Raw genomic sequence first — 20045 nt, 5'->3', positions numbered from 1 at the left:
ACTTTCCATTGTTGTCTTTTTTTATTTATACAAAACTCATTCAAAGGAAAGGGATCTGAAGTGAGGGATCTGAGACAGGAATGGGGGGAATAATTTATTTTTCTCTAAGTATATATTGTTTGTTAAAAGATTCAGGCATTATACAAACCAAGGACCTAACCTCCTCTCGACAGTCTATCCTCCCACTGCCTCTGATGGAAAAGAGTTGCACATTTTTTGATAAAACCCCACCTCCCAATTAAAAAAAAAAAAAACAACTAACTGTGGCGCTGAGAACATGGATCTAAATATTTCTCAAGGTTCTACTAACATTAGAAACCACTCTAGCTTCTCTCGTGGTTTATTATGATATCACCAAATCCCTGCTCTGTATTTATAGCTTGTAAGTCCTAATTACCAGTCATTTACTCTAAGACTATAAATGTTTTCTGGCGACTTCAACGGACAACTAATATTTTGGTTGACGAATTAAGGTACTGCTCATGGATGGTAAAATTTATTCTATTCCAAACTTCAGGAGTTCATTTGTTAGATATTTTATGCTACTCTTCCTTTAATGATTCATTTACCATTAGTAATATTTGTATTCAGAACTGTGGCATTTCTAGCCAACAGCGCAACGCTCAGCTGAATTATCTTTTTCTTTCTCAGCATAACAGGGTAGAGCTCAGTCAAATTGAGGATGGTCTTCGGCACACGGTTGGAATCAAATTGTCTGGCAAACACATTCAGACCCATTTCTCAAACCACATGCAATGTTCAGAGTACCAACGTGCCTGCAGGGTCATTAACAAGCCTCCTCAAACGTGCTGCCCATATCTGAATGACTGGGAGAGTAGTATGGACGAGGAGCTGGTCTCCAATGGTGCTTCCTCGGCTTTTATCAATTATGCAACACAACGCAGATGTGAGCCTTCACTTTTGTTTTTCGTGTGCCACTAAAGTACACTCCCTTTCAGAACAGGGTCTATTTCCTTCTGCTTAGCTTGAACACAACCCTGGGGCAAGGAGGTTGTTCTAAACTAGACCACCCGAAGGATGCAGCCTCAGCAAATCACCTTTGACTAGGTGCATTTCTAAAGAGACAAATTTACCCAGGACTCAGTTTTGCAAGGTTACACAATCACTGTTTGGGGCCTGTTGAGGGTAATAGCAATGACCCTTTTTCTCACGCCCTGGGACCCATGTTCCGAAACTGCCCAGAGTTGGGATTCTTAAGTTTGCAACCCCAATCCCGGGCTGAGTATTAAACCATTCACAAGAGTCTGGGCATCTCAGAGGTAAGATTCGTGTCTTTATTCTTACTCTTCCTACCGCATCTCATCTACTGGTGCTCAATTAATGCTGTAACGGACACACAGCAAGGGCAGGTGTGTGGTGGGTTATTTTCAGACCTCACATCTGTGTGGCAGTTACACTTCTGAGCCTATAGATTAATGCATTGTAACTGCTTCCAACCCTTCCCAGCCTGCTGTTGACATGAGGCTTGCCACAGCCTGAGCAGGTCTCTTTGCTATCAATAACCTAGGCTGGGCTGTTGCCCAAGAGAAAAGCCTCGAAGGAAATGACTTAAGTGTGGTGCACACTAGTGGTACCCAAGTCAATCGTAGGTGGTACATGGATAAACAGGCTTTTTTAATTTTAAGAATTATGTATTTATCTCCACTGTTACAACAAGTGATACAGGTTTTCCATTTATAGTAGTGAAATACAATTTTCTATTAAATCAAGTTAGGTAAAAAAAAAAAGGCAGTTAATTTAAAGAAAAATATTAAGTAAAATAAAAAATAGGGAGTTATTGATATGACAAAAATTGTGATGTTGGTTTACTAAAGTCTAGGATATCTTAATGTAAGGGCTGAGACTTTAATAATGCTATCATTTATCAAATACTTTATTGTGCCAGACATTGTCTTAAGAACCTGAAATTCAGTATATTATTAAGTCCTACAATATCCTTGAGAAGTAGGGATTTTATAATTTTTTTTAAATTGGGGATCCAGGGTTCAAGTACAGGTCAGCAAGACTCCTACCATTACATTCTGCTGCCTCCAGATATAAGATTTAAAGCCTAGTCATCTATCCATTTATCCAATGTACATTTTGAGCACCTACTGCGTGCCAGACGGTATCTTAGATTAAAAATTGGGCTGGGGGAGGAAACTTCTCTCTTCCCTGTAAGTACTTCAGTCTAGTAAATGGCAGATAGGGTCTTGATCAGAATAAAAAAGAAAAGGTTTCTCATTTTGGGCTTCAACTCATACTCCCAGGAAATAGACCAAATTTAGAGCCATAAGTAAATATGCAGAGTTCCCTAAGTAAAAGAAAAAGTCATTATTTTATAAATATTAAGAATACTGAACATGAGATTGATTCACATAATAAACAAATTGCTGTTAGAAATGGCCACTGGGTCGATTTGACAAAAAGGCTTTCAAAGGAATCCTTAGGCCTAATTTTATGAAAATCTGATATCTAAAAATTAAGCCATAGGAAATAAATTTACATTACAAAAGGGCACTCTACTTCATCAAAAGGAGTCTGCAGAGGGTTTCCCACCATTGCAAGCCTTTTTACAGCACCCTATAGAGGAAGTAACTAATAAAGATATAGTCTACACAGCAGATCCAAATTATCCAGACAGTAGAAAATAAGAATTGCCTCTGGTCTAACCCTGCTGTCAAAATTTATAATTTGAAAATATAGAAGAAAAATATACGAGATGAGAGAGCCACAAATGCTTGAGAACCAGAAATCCCCATATCGGAGAGTGGAATGCCACCAACGTTGTAGGTGGACACAACATCACCCTCCTTGGTCTTCCAAGCATGACGATTTTGTGCTCTTTAAAGGGACTCAACCAGCAGTCTTGACCCAAGAGTTCAAAAAGCAATTTCAGGACAGCGTCCATGAATGTTCTCCAATGTCATTCCAATTTGGTGGATGTAAATGTTTTCTGGGCAGGGAATCCACAGTGTTCTTTAGATTCTCAAAGTTATCCATGGCACCCCGCAAAGGTTAAGCACCATCAGGACAGGAGAACCCAACTACCTTTCCTCTCGATCCCATCTGTATGGACTAGCAGGAAAGGGCAATACATCCAATTTGGCAGAAGTGCCCGAGGGGTGTTTTTCGGGGAGAGGAGTTAACTGATAATCAGGCATTAAAAAAGTACTTCATAACCTTCATAGGCTCCTTTCACAATCAGATTAATGCTCTGAATGGTCTCCCAAGAAAATGTGTATTTACATACAGAATTCTGCATGAAGATTTGGTGTTGGTTGTGGGGGCGAGTAGGCACCCTCACACAAATTTATCCATTGGTCCTGAATGAAGAACCCATGACTCATGACTCCTCAGCAGAACATTCAGGCACTTGACTTACAGTGTAAGTTATAGGATTTTGGGGGGTGGGAGAAAGCGGAGGATCATCAGTGCACTGTCTGCTAAACCCTGAACCTGCTATCTGTAGTATGGATGTATACCATCCATATCTTCACTCCCAGAACAGATTCGACAGAAGTTTTATTCAGCCAGAAAACTCTGCCCAGAGTAATTCTCTGATTCTGTGAGATCCACCACTAACATTACCTTCAGGAGAAATTGTTTTATATGACTTGATTTGATTAACCACACTAGCCCCATTTGCAACTATGAATAATGTAGCCAGGCAGAAAGTTGACATTTTCACAGAAAAGTTCTATCATTTGCAATCGAAAATTGCCAACTTTTTTTCGTAGCTTGTGGGTAATACAAGCAAGGAATATCACACGAAAATATTGCTTTGATGAATCAAGGACACCCAATGAGAGGATAAAGACTTAACATTTCGAGTTTCAACTGATAGCCTTTTATCATCAGAGAATGCATTGGTAGGCATAAAAAGTCTTCCTAGTTATGAAACAAATGGAACTCTATAAACCCAAATAAATCAAGAAAGAGCCTTCAGCTTAATTATCTTCCCTTCAACATCTCAGAACACTTTCTGGGTAGAAGTGCTAAAGCTTTGACAAAATATTAGGAATTTCAACAAGGAATATATAATACATGTATTCCTTCTGCTAACAAGACAAGCTTGATATGAACCCCAATGTTTTTATCAGAGACAATGAAAGCTTAGCATTTAACATCGAACACAGGAATTCTATCTGGGAAGCCAAATTTGAACAAAGTCCAAGTTCCTAGTGAGATGAGTAGGCCATTCAGAAAGAAGATCTAAGCCAGAGATGACCACGAGATTCTTTATTTCTAGTAATAACCTGGTAGAACAGAGAAATCACACGGGATGGGAATCGTCTCACTTATTCAACAATCATAATCCCTGCCCTTTAAGCATTTGCAAGTTTGCTTACATTGCAAGACACGTACCCATGGAAACTTCTCCTGTGCTTCCAGTGCATGTCGCTTACAACCTTCATCCATGCACTGGCTAACCCCCAGGTCACCACCTAGCTGTGTCTGTCCACCCCACTACACTATGAGTTCCCAAGCCTGGGTCTCTTCCATCTCCATCTTCTTTCCACAGCAAATACAGTGCCCTAGACTTCTGAAGCACTCAGTGCATACAACAGCAATCCTACTTCAAAATAAAAAGTTTGGCTAACCATCACCACTGTTCAAATCTCTCTAGATCAGCACTGTCCAATATAAACAGAATGTGAGCCACATAATTTAAAATTTTCTAGTAGTCATAAAAAATGTAAAGGAAAAGGTAAAATCAATTGCAATAATATATTTTATTTAACCCAACATATCAAAAACACTATTTCAACATGTAACCAATATAAAAGTTATTAGTGAGATATATATTCTCTTTTATGGTAAGTTACTGAAATTTGGTGTGTATTTTATACTTGAAGTACATGTAATTTGTATGCTAAACATTCAGCAAAGTGATATGTAGCCCTACCAAAGCAATAAAGCTATGTTTCACACACACAAAGTATTTTAATTGCTTCAGTTTTTAATTTTAAACTGGAATTAATTAAAATCAAAAACTCATTTTCTCTTTTGCAGTAGCCATATTTCAAGTGCTCCATAGCTGTTCCTGGTTAGTGGTTACCGTACTGGACAACATAGTTCTAGCTACTTAAGTAGCCGATAAAAGCAAGTTGCAAAATAGGGTACGTGGTAAGATCTTATTTTTTTAAAAGATTTTATTTATTTATTTGACAGAGAGAGAGAGTGATAGCGAGAGAGGGAACCCAAGCAGAGGGAGTGGGAGAGGGAGAAGCAAGCTTCCTGCCAAGCAGGGAGCCCGATGCGGGGCTCGATCCCAGGACCCTGGGATCATGACCTGAGTTGAAGGCAGATGCTTAATGACTGAGCCACCCAGGCGCCCCAAGATCTTATTTTTAAAGCAAAACAATTTACACACACACACACACACACACACATACACACACACACAGATAACTGGAGGAGTAACCTCTGATTGTTAGTAAATTCTAAGAGAAGGAGTGGAATTGGAAAGAGGCAAAGAAGGACTTGTACTTGAATGGTTTGAATTTTTATATGTATTGTAAAAAAGTACAATTAAGCAGGAAATGGCTTAAATTTTTACGTGTATTGTATAAAAAAATTAAGGAGTTGCAGTCCCATCTTTTCCTTAAGTAGAGACAAATATAGTTATACTCTGAGAGTGGCAGGGACAGCTGAGATTCCATTAGATGACAACTACCAGCAAGGGGGAGGAATTAGAAGCCATGCTACATATGGAATGTGGGATTGAGGCTGTTGGTGTTTGAGCTGGGGAATGAAAAAGTGGGGGTGGGGACAGCTCTTTCAAATATTTGAAACACTATCAGGGAAAAGGAAAATTTGATTTACTCTCTGTTGTTATAAGAATAGAATTAGTAACAATAGTATACCATGAATATAGTAGTTTGTACTATAAACCATATGCATTTCAAACTTAAGTCATCAAAAATAATCATTTCTAACACAGGGATGGATCAAAGATGGACCAGAACTGCCTCGTAAGGTAATGAGTTCTCAATCATTGAAAATGGTAAAAGATCAACTAATCAAGATGTCAGCAGAAGACATTTAAGAAGTAGCAAGTGTAGGAAAGATGTCATAACTAGAATCTTATAACTAAATTATCAACCCTGAGATTTTATTATTCTGTGAAATTGATCAATATCCCAAGGGCATGTGTGAGCTATTACAAATGTGTACCCAACATCCAATTTCCCTTTCCTTCCGAGAATGCTGTAGGATTATATATCCTAAACTCCTTGTATATCCTAACCTCCTTGAAGTAGGCCATGACCATGGAATTAATCTGAATGAGTAGGGAAAGGTGAGTAGAAGCGATGTGTGTTCCTTCATGTTACTATTGAGTGTAAACATTTAAACTCTAGTATTCAGCTCTCCACCTCTCTGTTCCCCTTCCTATAAGCACGAAGCACCAATGCGGAGCCAGAACATAGGGAAAATTTGTTTTGTGGAGTCCCGTACACCACAATGAACTGTGCACAGGCAAAAAAAATAGGCCTTTGTTGTGTTAAGCCACTGAGATTTTGGAGATGTTTATTACTGTAGCATAATGCAGGCTGTCCTGATGTACATTTAAAATTCTTGTTCATGACCTCCAAGAGGAAACACACAAACCCATGGCCCTCACAGTGTGGTTTGGTTTCTTTTGGAATAATTAGGCACCTCAAGGACAAACAGATTTCTAGGTTGGACCATTGCACAAGCACACAAACACCATACACCTACCTATATACACCTAATATACCATAAGATCGGCCAGGTCACAGCGACTGAAGCATCAGATGAGGCCAGTAATTCACATGTTTCACTTGTGATACCCCAATGTACATCTGAATTCCTGGCATCAAATTTTCTAACCAATTAAGGATCGGCTGTTAATTATGATCTGAGGAAGTAAAAGCAGATGGTTTGCAGGACAATACACAGGTAAATTCTGACAAAAAGAATTAAATTTAAAGACATCACATTAAAAGCATTTCAAAATAACTCTCAAGGTTTTCTGGACCCCTAGAAAACTGGGATCATGACTTATTTAACCTTGAATTAACTTCGGTGCCTTATAATAGATACTCATAAGTGAATCTCAATGAAGTCAGGTACTACTATATCTCTATCTTGGTATTCTTTTATGTTGCAATTGTCTACTTTGCTTTCTGGGGGAGAAAACAGCATTTTGTAGGGTTTACTTTTCTAAAGGAAGGAGGAAAGGAAAAAAACCTGTTCTTGACTAAATGCTCCCACTGTGTGCTTGGTGATTCCTCATACGTGAGCGAATCTAATCTTCCCCAGTCCCGTGAGACAGGTATTGTTAACTCTGTTTCACAGCTAAGCAATCAAAGTAGAATTACAATTTTTAAGGTCATACAGCTGATGGAGCAAAAATTTGAATCCAGGACTGTCTTATTTTAAAGTCCATGCTACAAAGGTTTAGTACAATGGTCAAAAAGAAGGCACCCTAAAATGGTAGCTTCTGTTTGCTCATTCTAAATCTTTGATTGAAAACATTAATACAAAACAATGTCAACTAAATAAGTGTTCTCAATTAAAAAAAAATAAAAGAGAGAAGAAAAAAGAAACCTGTACAGAGGCTGCAAATGTGAGAAGCCTATATTTACACACAAGCGTCACGTGATGGGTAATTAGCCAGGTAACTATAGGTTTTTCTCTGCTAGAAAAGTATACGTTTCATCATGCTTTGAAATCTGCCTTATTATCAGCACTGCTATGAAAACAATGTTTTATTTCTTATTGAGTGAATAGGCCAGGCATGAAGCATTGTTTTTGTAGGGCCTAATAGAATACTTTCTTTGTGAACCAAAGAAGCAGAATGGGTAGTTGGAAGGTGGAGAATATCCTCCATCATGATTAGCAAGTAACCATTTTAAGGGAGGCAAGGATTAAAACAGTGCAATTGCCTAGAATACGAAATATTAGATGTCATGCTAAAACCATCTCCTTAATAACCTGTCACCTAAAAAAAAAGACAGATTACGAACAAGCCGATAATAAGAAAGATAAGGCAGAGCAAGTCCAGTCTGGATTTGTTTATTTCCCTGCACATTTCTGTAACTGTTATAATCCTGAAACATGTAAAAGATTCCCTTGAGGAAGAGATGAATTAATAAGTGCCAGTATTAATACGCAAAATGTCTACACACCACAAACCCCTACGACAACACCAAAAACCCTCAGGCTAGCAGGCTAGCTTCGCGCGCGTTCAAAATCTCTCCTAACGAGTTTCCCAGAATAAGTCTATAGATGGCTGGCTACAGATTAAGCCAAAATAGTTAAAAATGACATATTCCACCCCCCAGCCCCCCCACCCGCCCCCAGGCATGTTGCTTCTCCTACCAGATACCGATGAGACGGCCCCTCCACTAGAGGGTGTCATTGTAGGAAGTGTGGAAAAGAAGTCAAGTCAACCACTGATCCCAGTTCGACTCAGAGCAGAGAACTCCAGAGATTTAGAGGTTTAGAGGTTGATCATAAAAGTGGCATGTTTACTCAAACTAGTAGGTATGGCTTTGAAGTTAGAATGCCTACATGATAGACTGAAGACCGTTACGGGGAAGATAAGACAAACACATAAGAAAAAAATACTGCATTTTTTTATATTGTTGGTTACAGAGTTAGGTGCTCGGTAGGTGGTAGGGACACTAAGTGTGTTAAGAGCTCCATAAGCAGGGAAAATCCTACGAGTGGAATGGCTGACGAGGGCTTCAGGAGCGTAACCCGCTAGTCTTAAAGAAAAGAGAGCATTTCTGCAGGTAGAGAGTCCTGCAAGGGACATCTCAAGAACGAGTGAAGGCATGAGCCACTCAAAATGCACTGCAGAGATCGAGGGGCAGGAGGGTAGGTCCATGTTGTTCAAGAGAAAGGAGACCAAGCAGTCAGACTAGTTAGACTAAAGCAGAAGGTTTACATAAAGGATAGGAGATAAGGTAGGGAGATAGGCAGTCTTAACATTCCATGTGCACTTTGAGCCTGCAATTCCTCCTCTACAGATATATAAGGAAATAGTCATGGATATGTGCAGAGCACCAAGAATTTTACCGAGTTTTAGGAAAACAGAAGCAACCGAAACGTTCAACAATGTTCAACAACAGAAACACCTCTAGAGTGAAACATGATGCAGGCAGAAAGACACAGTGTAGAGAGCATTTGAGGACACGTCACAAAACATCTGTACAGATGTACACTGGGGAGGCAAACATGAGATTTCATTTTTATGGGGTAAAAGTACATGCATATGAATTCTGGTCTCTGCCCATATTATATACATTGGCATGTAGATCTATCAAAGCGTTAACAACAGTTACTTCTGGATAGGAGGAAAAGAAGCAATGTACATTTTTCTGCTTTTTGTTTGCAAGGCCCACATTTTGTAATATGAACATGGGTAGCATTGGTAATGAAAATAACACCAATGAAAGTTATTTCATAAAAAAGAAAAGCAATGGAGGCTGGGGTAATCACTGGATGCTGGCCTACATTTGTACTTTACCCGATAGGCATGAGGCTACGGAAGGTGCGGGGAGGGGAGGGGGGCTACAGGCTGAAAGCCAATATTTTAAAAAAGGGTCAGAAGTATAAAAATGTTAGAAATTATTAAAAATTTAGAAAGCAAGTGGAGAGGTCCAAAGGGAGAAAGGTGGAGGCAAGGCATGGCTCTGGGATTTTGGGGGAGAATGAAAAGATGTCACTTCACCCCAGCACACTAACCACTAACAGAAAACACACATGGGCAGGCCAGTCAGGAAACCCCGAAATGGCAGGACTATTTGCTCAGCCCCTACTGTGCACGAAGCACTTCAGAAAGGCTTCAAAAACCCACCATTATTCCCGTCTGTCCTAAATAAATATATTTATTAAGATGGGGTAAAAGTCCAAACCTCGGCTTTTCTCTGCAGTGACCTGTGCAAACCTATAGACCTAAACACATAATGCTGGAGGAGAGAAGAGGGGTGAATCTTTGACATTTAGGAAAATTAATGTTTTGCAATAAAACCTTACATCTGAAGTACTCTAAAAGATAAACGAGCTGTTTGGGAGAATCAGCGTCAAGACTAAAGAGAATTAAGCCTAAATGCCCAAATCAAATATCTGCTCACAAAACCCTCTGGAAAAGTCACATCAATTCACATGTAGGATGTATGTGCTTTGTGTTGCAAGGTGATGCCTTCAGATCACAGTTATAATAATGGCCTACAGTCAGTAACCACGCAGTGGCCCAAGAGATGAGAGGTGGAGAGCAAACAAAAACATTTGAGAGTTACAATGATAGAAGAAAAGCATTATGCATCTCCAACCGGGAGGGGAGCTGTTGAATCAAAGCACATTTTTCAAGCACCTCTGAGGCATGGAGTCAGTGTTACACTCCTCCCACCAAATGCATATAGAATTATTGCTCCAAGTTCGTCAATCTATGATACCAGAAATTTATGAGCTTGCACAAAGCTAAGGCTGTCAAAAGACTTTTTCCAATGGACCCCAGGTATGTAACCAGGAACTAAAGGTGATATATATATATGTATCTATATATCTATATATCTATATAGATATCTATCTGAGCAAAGGACTCAGACCACAGCTGGATTTCTTCCATCTTTGGTTATCTTCCCATCAGCTGGTGACCACCACAGGTGGTTCATTATGAAATTAACATTTCTCATTGATGAAGCTAAAACAAAATTACGGGTTGATTGCTTTCTCCATCATGGTCTTTTTATCATAGAAATGACCATAGAGTACCTGACTAAAGACAAAATACCAGAAAAACAGAAAATGAAAACAAACGAAAAAGCCAGAACAGCTAGAGTGCAGAAGGAGGATGAGGTATTCAACTAACGCATATGATAACTTAGGGAATACTTGTTGGTCTTTATCTTACTTGATCGGAGCAGGTTAAACAAGCTGGACACCATGCTGGTATTCAACTGTGGACCTTTAACGAGGCAAAAACCAGCTGGGGCAAGTACTCCCTTAAATGCTATAATACAACTACAGGAACCACAGAAGCTAGAAAAGCACAGCATTGGCATTGAGCCACAGAGACTCCCGCCATATTAGTTGACAATGATTTTCATTTGATAGTAGTCTACATTTAATGCTACTGTTTAAAAACAAAAAACCCAGGTAACTGAAATTCAGGAGTAGTGGCTGAATAACAATGAATAACTCTTTGTGCCTTGAGAATTAGAAATCTAGGCCCTACAGCTGGAGAGAAGAAGAGAGCCATACTTTAGTCAGTGTCATGATCTACCTGGAGGCTGTCCAGACGGAGGGATGGGTATCACAGTCCCTCTTCCACTGGAAGCTGTTCCTCATTTGGGTCTAGGTTTCTCAGCACAGAGGAGCTCATAAAATATGAATGGGTAAGCAGGTGTAAAAAGAACACCCAAAATGGATCCTAAGATGAGTAACCAGGATGGTGAGGGATTTTTTTAAAACCACGTCCCGGGGAAGAATTGAAAGAACTGGGATTGTTTAGGCAAATAAAAAGAGGATTGAGGACTATTTCAAAGAAAGGGGATTAGAAACATCAACTGTACCAATGTCCAGCCTGACAACTCTCTGAAGAACTTGAAAAAAGCCTGAGTTTCTTGCCTTGTTCATGCATTGTAGTCAAGAGGTGAATACTGGTAACCTGAATACTAAAAATAACACCGAAACCTCCAATTTCACATTTTCCCCCCACTTCTGCCCTGACATCTCTAATTCTAAAAGAATAAACTCTTAAATTCTACTAACTTCTCTTCTGTTGACTATCCATCTTCAGTCCACTATCAAAAGAAAATAGAATACGGAATCCTAAAATGCATTCATTACTCTAGAAAACACCAGAAGATCCACAAGTCAACAGAAATTCCAAACGAGAGGGTCTTAACTTGGAATGAGCCATCATGAGTGATGGCAAGACAAGTATCCAGACAGCAATATCCATGACCAGCTGCCGACTGGCTCACACATGCGTGGATTTTGCCGACTTGCTTTCCAGCAGGAACAGCCGAGATGGCTGAGTGCAGACAAAATACACGATTGTCATTTTTTCAAGACACTTCTTACACACGCATTTTACCATTATTTCAGGACAATGTTCAACAGTTTGATTACATGGGCAAGCTGAATTTCAACTTTAGAATGAAAATAAATAACCTCCCTGATCTGTTCCCAGATCCTTAGAAAAGTTGTTCTAAAGCTTTGAATGTCTTAGATACAGACTCTGGGAAAGGTGAACATACTCCAGTCAAAGGTCCTTTGGACTGTCAATTTACAATCACATGAAGCAACCTCACGAAGAAACAGCCATGTTGGCCCTTGGACAGCATACTTCAGTGTTAACTGTGCCACGGTGAGCTTCTTTAAAGAATGTGTGGCTCACACAACAATACCGTCAGAGGGCCTCGTGAGAAAATCCTTTGGAAAGTACCTTTAAAAATTTTTGATAAGCTCCATGGGTAATTGATTTCTATTTTGAACTCAAAGATTCTATAAAGGCCAGATCTGTTTCAGTGAAGAGGCCCTTCTGTAGGGATTCCTCATGATATTCATGAATAGAATAATTCAACAATATATCATCTAAGAAACTTCACAAATTTCTACCTTGAGGAAAATAGTACAGCTAACCCAGCAATGAAGTTAAAATATAAATAAAATATAAACGCCAAATAAACTCACAAGACTGTGTAATATACATACAAAGTTTACATCTAGGAAGGAAGGAAGGAAGGAAAGGACTGGCCTAATAAAGCATGTCTGCAATCCTAGTAAGTTCATTAGATGTATCAGGTGAAAAATCCTCATTATGATAAACTGTCAGCACCTTAGCATGCTTCTTACTGGAGACATTTAAACTGTTTTCTTCAATGCAGAGTGCGAATCCTACCCACATCCACACCCCAGGAAGCAGTTTGACATATCAAACTCAAAAATGACCTGAAATAACCGTTTGAAATACAAGGCCTCCAGAATTTCCAAGCAAAGACTATAGTCAATTTCTAACTAAAAGTACTTGAGAAGTCACTGACACGACTGGCCACTCATGGCCCAGCTTGTTTTGACAAAATTTTCAAGAGGAAAAAAGTTATATAACATATAAATATACCTATCTATATGTAAGGAACCATATAAAACGTATGTATGATATATTCTATATTTAATATGTAATATACATATAAAATATCATTTTATTATTTATATATATATATATATATATATATATATATCCAGGAGGATTTTAATAATAGTCTTCTATTGAGGCAGATAATAATGAAAGTAAACCCTGCCCTCAACACTAGACCGTGTGATTAGGAAAGTTCAAAAGGGACAAATAAACTAAAATACTGCATAGCTCCCTATCATACAAAACCTCCTTCTGATAATAACATGCTGACCATACTAGGACATCAGTATCACAAATGCTTCCATTGACACTAACTAATTATTCCTCAGTTGGTCTTCTCAAACACTGAGTGAGATAAAGCAGGGTATACACTGTTAACACCTATTTCACACCCAAGGAACCTAAAAATGTAAACATACAGTGACTGTTCCGGGAAGTGACAGATCTCCAGGACAGGTGGAGCCAAGAGTCTCCTGACCTCCTGCCCACTGCACTTTCAACACCATCATGCTGTCTTATTCCCCAGAGTACGACAAAATCCGAGCAGCAGAAGGGACAGGGGAAGCCACACTTTCCCAGTCTGATGGGCCTTCAGAAACAGAAATTGAACCAAGGGAACCCCCATCATTAAATTCAGCTGTACCCACACCCACATCCTTTGGTCTCTTTTCTCAATTTCAGCTCAGACGCTTCTGTCTTTTCTTTCTTTTTCTAGAGACACACTTGGAGATGAAACCATTCATAACTGCCCATCCACAGACACTTTGTGGCAGCATAATTGACAATGAGTCTGCTGCAAAAAAATGAAAATGCTGTTTTAATAACCTTGGCCTAAAATACATTCTGTTGTATGCCTCAAAGGGTTTCAATAAAAAGTCAACCTGTAGAGACATATTTTCTTGGCTTAAACAACAATCCAAAGCATATAAATGTAGTCCAACTATAATGACACATTTACAGACCAATAAAGCTTACACTGCAGCTTTCATACTTCACTTAAAGGAACTCTGTAAGAAGCAGTGTTATATAAAATAATTTGATTTTTTCCCCCAAACTATAGCCCAAGGAATAAAAAAATGTAAGTTTGCTATGTTTAACTGATAGTGTTTATATTCCTTAGTTGCTAAAAATTTTGTAAAATGAAATAATTCTTCATTTGACGACTTCCAACTGCCATACCAAATATGGGTCTCAAGTCCACTTTATTACAAAAGCTAAGTACTGTAATTCTAAAGACAAAAATAAATAACTAGAAGCTTGTATAGTGAATGATTTAATCAACCCGATTCTTCTGGAAAAACAGGTTCCTGTGTTCGTTATGCTTATGAATAATACATTCCTTAACCCTCCTATTTTAACATAGCTCATTTCTCCCTTTTTTTCTTTTCCTATAAACTTCAGTATGAAACCGTCTGAGAGAAGGTAAAGTATCTCAAAGAGTAAAGTCACAATTTGAATTGGTTTCATAGTGAACTTTCTTTCTTTGAAAAGGACAAAGAGGAGGAAAGGGGACGAAGTCATTCTAACACATCTCAGGAGTGTTTTTGAAGATTATTGGTTTTCCCACTATCTAGATGTGTCATTTTCATCACCAGTCATTTTGAATCTTAAACGAAAACTGCACAGATTTGTAAAAAGCAAACATGATATCCACAAATATTGTCCTTGAAGGGGCAGGGGATAAAAAACATAAGAGCTGTGTTTCGTTCGAATCAGAGCAGTTATTGGAAGCTGCCATTTGGGGCAGAGTTTCTCTTTGCGGAGTATTAATTTGTTGGCAGACACACATTTGTGAGAACATTCTTGTTTTTTTACTCTTCAGAGAGAGACAGGAAGTGACACAAACTGGGATTAAAGGGAACTTATTCTACCTAAACATTGAGCAAGAAGAGTTCTTTAATTAGCTTTTAGATGGCAAAATCCCTTTTTTTTTTTTAAGATTTTATTTATCTATTTGAGAGTGAGAATGAGAGAGAGAGAGAGCATGAGAGGGGGGAGGGTCAGAGGGAGAAGCAGACTCCCCGCTGAGCAGGGAGCCCGATGCGGGACTCGATCCCGGGACTCCAGGATCATGATCTGAGCCGAAGGCAGTCGCTTAACCAACTGAGCCACCCAGGCGCCCGACAAAATCCCTTCTTTAAGAGTCAACCTAATTATTTTGTCATTATTGATGTTTTAACGTGATGAAATACTTCGGTTAAAAACATAACGTATTGGAGTTTTATTTTAGCCACAAGAAAGGTGAGATCTTCCCCTTCTTTGCTGACTTCCACCAGAAAAAAAAAAGAGGGGGGTCTTAAATAATCTCAGAGTTCATCTTCTTTCTTTGGTAAGAACAATGAGGAGTTGGAAGTGTTCTACAGAAGGAAAAACCTAATAAGTGTGTGAACTTCCATTAACAATGTGGTATTGGAAGTGGTTTCAGTGTGGCCAAGAGAAAGAGAGATAAGAAAACCACTGTGTAGAAAGAAAAGTACAGACAACAAATATTTTGATGTTGCAGACAGAGAAAGGAAGAGGTTGAAGAGAAAGTTGCTGGGACAGGAATGCGTACAGCAAATGACACCCCCTATCTCCCCAATATAAATCCTAACAATGTAGACTTGTAAACCTTAGATCAGGCAGATAATGGAAACTCATTACATTAAGGAAAGTTTTTGTTTCTCTTTCCACATTATTACAACACAGTGTGCATTCCAATTACAAAAGCTATTTGTCTCAAATTCCCCACAGTTCATACCAACTGAGTAGAATTTCAGGGCCCCAAATACTATCCTTAAAGGGGTATTTTACATTTAAAAAAAGAAAGGAAGAAAAAGCACATGGTATTTCTTGTTCATCAGAGGAGAGCCTCCCCATCCAGTCTCCTGTTGATTATTTTCCCTTCCTCAGCACTAATTGTAGTGCTGTTTCCCAAATGAAACCAAAAAAAAAAAAAAAAACACACCAAAATCAGAATCACCTGGAAAGTCTTTTATCAGTCCACATTCCTTGGCCTTGCCTCAATCCCACTGAAGGAAGAATCTGGGGAAGCTGGACTTAGCAATCAGCATTATATTTAAAATTCCCCTAGTGAGTTCGATGAACAACTAGCTTTAAAAACCACTCAGTACTTTGAATATTCACTATAAATCAATTTCTTCTGAAATCAATTATTAAAAAGTAGATCATGGACATTTTTTAGAATTCAGTAAGATCAAACCCTCTAAATCTTTTGAAAGAATTAAGGGATTGAGTTTCTCTTCAGATTCATTAATAGACTATCAATTTTAAACAGAAAACAACTCTGCTATAAATACTTTTGTTTATACGTGTGACATCGAGCTTAACCATCTACACATCCTTTGGTCCCCCGTGGGTTTCCTGTTTAGTTTTTTATTAGTAACAGTATATTCCATGACTAAAAAAAAAAAAAAAAATCAAACAAACAAACAAAAGTCTTAATGTTAGGGAAAATACAAGACAACAGCAATACAACTTAGAGCGTACATTAGGAAAGTAATACAAGAGATGTATTATTCACCATTATGACACATCAGAAGACTAGTCACTCTGTGTTCATGAAATTAGGGAGTGTAACAGCATATATAGGAAAGAGAGTAAAAAAACAATTTGGGGGCTTTAAAATAAAACCACCAGATTAATAATTTTCCCTACCTGTACACATGACAGTCAGGCTGCCATGTCCAAAATACTACCGCCTGACATCTACCAAAAGATGACAGGAAACTGTTAGTCGTTGACTCATATTGCAAGAAAATATTAATATGATTCCCAAAGCACAGTACAGCTCATCACAAATCGGAATCACACAGAAGACAGTTACTGCTGTTATGCAGTCTCTTTATGCCAATTAAGTACATAGTCTAGGTTTGTTGTAATAGTTAAATCCTAGGCTAAAAAAAACAGGACATTAAGGCATAAAATAGGGCTATGAACATCAGCATTGTGCGAGAATGAGAGAAAACGATGCCTTAATATGTTAAAAGTGAAGTTCCTCTTTGCCTAAAGAGGAAATAACTAGTCTAACTCAGAGGTCAACAACTTTGGTCTTGAGCAATGCTAGGAGAACAAGTCAGTGAATGCCACAGGGAGATACAAACAGAAGGGGGAGAAAAAAAAGAAAAGGTCACAAAAAGTCTCGGGAGATGAAAGCGTTAAGTTAAAGCAACAGAATTAATTAGGGAGCCCCTCGCATACACCAATCATCTCTGTGCTAAACCCTTTATATCTTAAATCTCAGTGATGTGTTAAAGTGCCCATCTTTTTCAGGTGGGGAAACTGAGGCTAGGAGGTTAAACAATTTGACATTGCTCTCCTGCTCCACATTAAGTAACTCCTCTCTCTTCTTCGCTCTGTTTTCCACCCAATGTAAACAAACACATGAAATTCTGACATGGTGTTAATAGATGTCATACTATCTCCTTAGAACAAATATTTAAACTCTTCTTTAATTCAATCTCAGGCACCCTAATGAAGTCTTATGCTTTCACACCAACGGGAAGCTGCCTAAGGCCATGTGTTATATCACCCAGTTCCTGGCACGGGGCTCCGCATGGAGAAGGCCCTGCAATCTCGCAGCCAGCATCCATCCCTTACACACCAGACAATCTGTCCATACATATTCCCAGGATACTTTGAGGTCAAAGAAATTTTTTATCTATATAAGATTATCTATATGACAGGGTTTCCAGAAAGGTCTGTGAACAACAACAACAACAAAGTAGGTTAGCGTATACGCCCACACATGCGATTTGAAGTACAAATTATATTTACCAAGGTCAGCCTTTTCCTTGAGGACGTCTTTGAAGTTGAGTCCACTGTTGAGGGTTGACTGCCTGTACTTCAGCAAAGCTTCCTTCTGTCCATTCCTCCCCAAGGCCGAGGTTTTCACGGAGCCAGCTTGGAGGCCACATCTCCACTTGGAGAAATCAGAGTGTACCCACTTGACCAGGTCTTCAAGCTTCACAATTACCTTTTCGGAAACAGCAATGACTTCATCCTACAAGAGGTGGTCAGGGAAGAACAAAACATTATTGGTGGCTGGGAGGCAAATGATAAATTTTCAACAAAGCCCCTCTGAAATACTATTTGAGTGGTTTAACTTTATGCAAGCAGACAATGGGCTTGTTGGTGACAGAGTATCTTCAATAATTCACTTCAAGGGTTTTTCACTGCTAGCTGTCTAGTTGAAAAATAATGTAGAAGATCTATTTGTTATACGGTAAGAAAGTGCCCAAAAATTGGGCAGTAATTCTGATAGCCATTTTTAATGCTAGGTGCCAAAGCTCACTCTGCCCATCTGACCACTCGCTCGGGTGAAAGCTAATTTTTAGGTGCAGTTAATTGCAAAAGTAAAAAGTGAGAACTAGGTGACTAATGGTTAGCCTGTCTCTATATAAATGGTCTAAGTAAATCTGGGATTCTTGGAACTCTGACTCACCCCCAAATTCCTGTGTTTATGGTACATTTTCCCTTGGCTTATACACAAATATTGAATTTAACTTTTGTCCTAAAAATTAAATAAAACTGTGATGTAATCCCAAAAGAAATACTTCATAAATGTTATGTGCTTCCCACTGAAAGAAACTTACACATTCTCATGTTTCTTAAAAACTTTGTAAGTTGAGAAATGAACTGATTTTTTCTTTTAATATATATGGGGTAAGGGGAGAGAGGGTGAGTGAGGAGAAAGCCTTTGAATCTAAGAAAAGTAGTTGAAACTTAAGTTTTTCGTATGGATCATAAATTTGAATTTTAAGCATCTCTAATTGCTTCCAGGAAACAACCAACTTTTCTGACTCAGATTTAATCCAGCAAGATATTCAATAGATATCCATCCATGGAGCAAAGGAGGGCCTCTCTTACCGGAAGATTCTTTGGAAAAGACTTAAGAAGATCATCTCACTGGGTTTTAAGTTAAATTATTTGAAGCATTTGACATTTCAACTTGAACTGACTTTTTTATTTCTTTTACTTCACATTTCTGAAGAAAGCTTAGCTGTGAAAACCCCTAAGCTTACAAAATCTTAGAAATATTTTTGACAAACAACAACAGGAAGATGTCTCTAAGCTACTAAACAAAAGGAATTCACAAGTGATTTTGGCTAATTTTGCTGTTAAACATGACTCTTTCCTCCTCCTCCTCCCCCACCTACACACACACACACACACACACAGTACTGCACATGCTACTCCAAAGCAAACAAAAAAGGGTTTATTAAGATAAGCTTCACACAATAAGAAACCCTGGATTTAGTTTTTTAAAATTGTTTTAAGGTAGGATCTAAAATTTCACTTTTCCTCATCCAGTTCCAAGCTGCTTCTGAGAACAAAGTTTGTTAGGCAGCAACAAAATAAATACTCTATCAAAAATGAAAAGTAAAACTTTCGTAATGGAGTCCTTTCTCTTATCATGATTAAATATGAACTTCCACTGAATGGGACCCAAAGTGGAAACTGTTTTTATCCTCTGCTCAAGAAAAAAAAAACTCAGTACTTTATAAACAATGGAGCATATTACAAAGTACCATTTCAATGGATGATTTCACTCAGATTCACTACACCATCCTCTTGAAATAAAAGATCTGTCGTTGTCACGCATTTTATAGCTATTACATGGTGATTATTAAATGTCAGAATGAAAATTCAGGCTGGGTATTGTTTCAAAGCATATGGGAACAGCTTCTGGACAGGGAACACCAGAAATCAAGTTTAGAATATGCTGGAAAATAATTAAGTATCAGGGTATATAAGTCTCAACATTAGCAAAGATGGAATTTGGCAACAATGTTACCAAATATGGTTCCCTAGACGAGACCAGTTTGGAGATGAGTGTTATTTTCAAATAGCTCTAACTATGATCAAATGATTATCATTTCAATTACCAGTTGCTTCAGATCTTTTCCAAGAAATGGCATGA

At 38.4% G+C, this 20045-nt stretch overlaps 1 protein-coding gene across 2 annotated transcripts in view; it reads right to left on the bottom strand.

Moving 5' to 3' along the window:
- ARID5B (AT-rich interaction domain 5B) overlaps window positions 1–20045 on the bottom strand; it is a 176588-nt gene that overhangs the window by 127934 nt on the left and 28609 nt on the right. For both annotated transcript variants that reach the window (XM_027588076.2, XM_027588082.2), the window contains exon 3: window positions 17900–18125. In XM_027588076.2, the coding sequence (XP_027443877.1) occupies window positions 17900–18125 (226 nt within the window). The remainder of the gene's footprint in view (window positions 1–17899; window positions 18126–20045) is intronic.

This window comes from Zalophus californianus, chromosome 15 (genome assembly GCF_009762305.2).
Source record: "Zalophus californianus isolate mZalCal1 chromosome 15, mZalCal1.pri.v2, whole genome shotgun sequence".
Classification (NCBI taxonomy): domain Eukaryota; kingdom Metazoa; phylum Chordata; class Mammalia; order Carnivora; family Otariidae; genus Zalophus; species Zalophus californianus.
The sequence above is the reverse complement of the archived record's forward strand: the minus strand, read 5'-3'. Positions and strand labels throughout refer to the sequence as shown.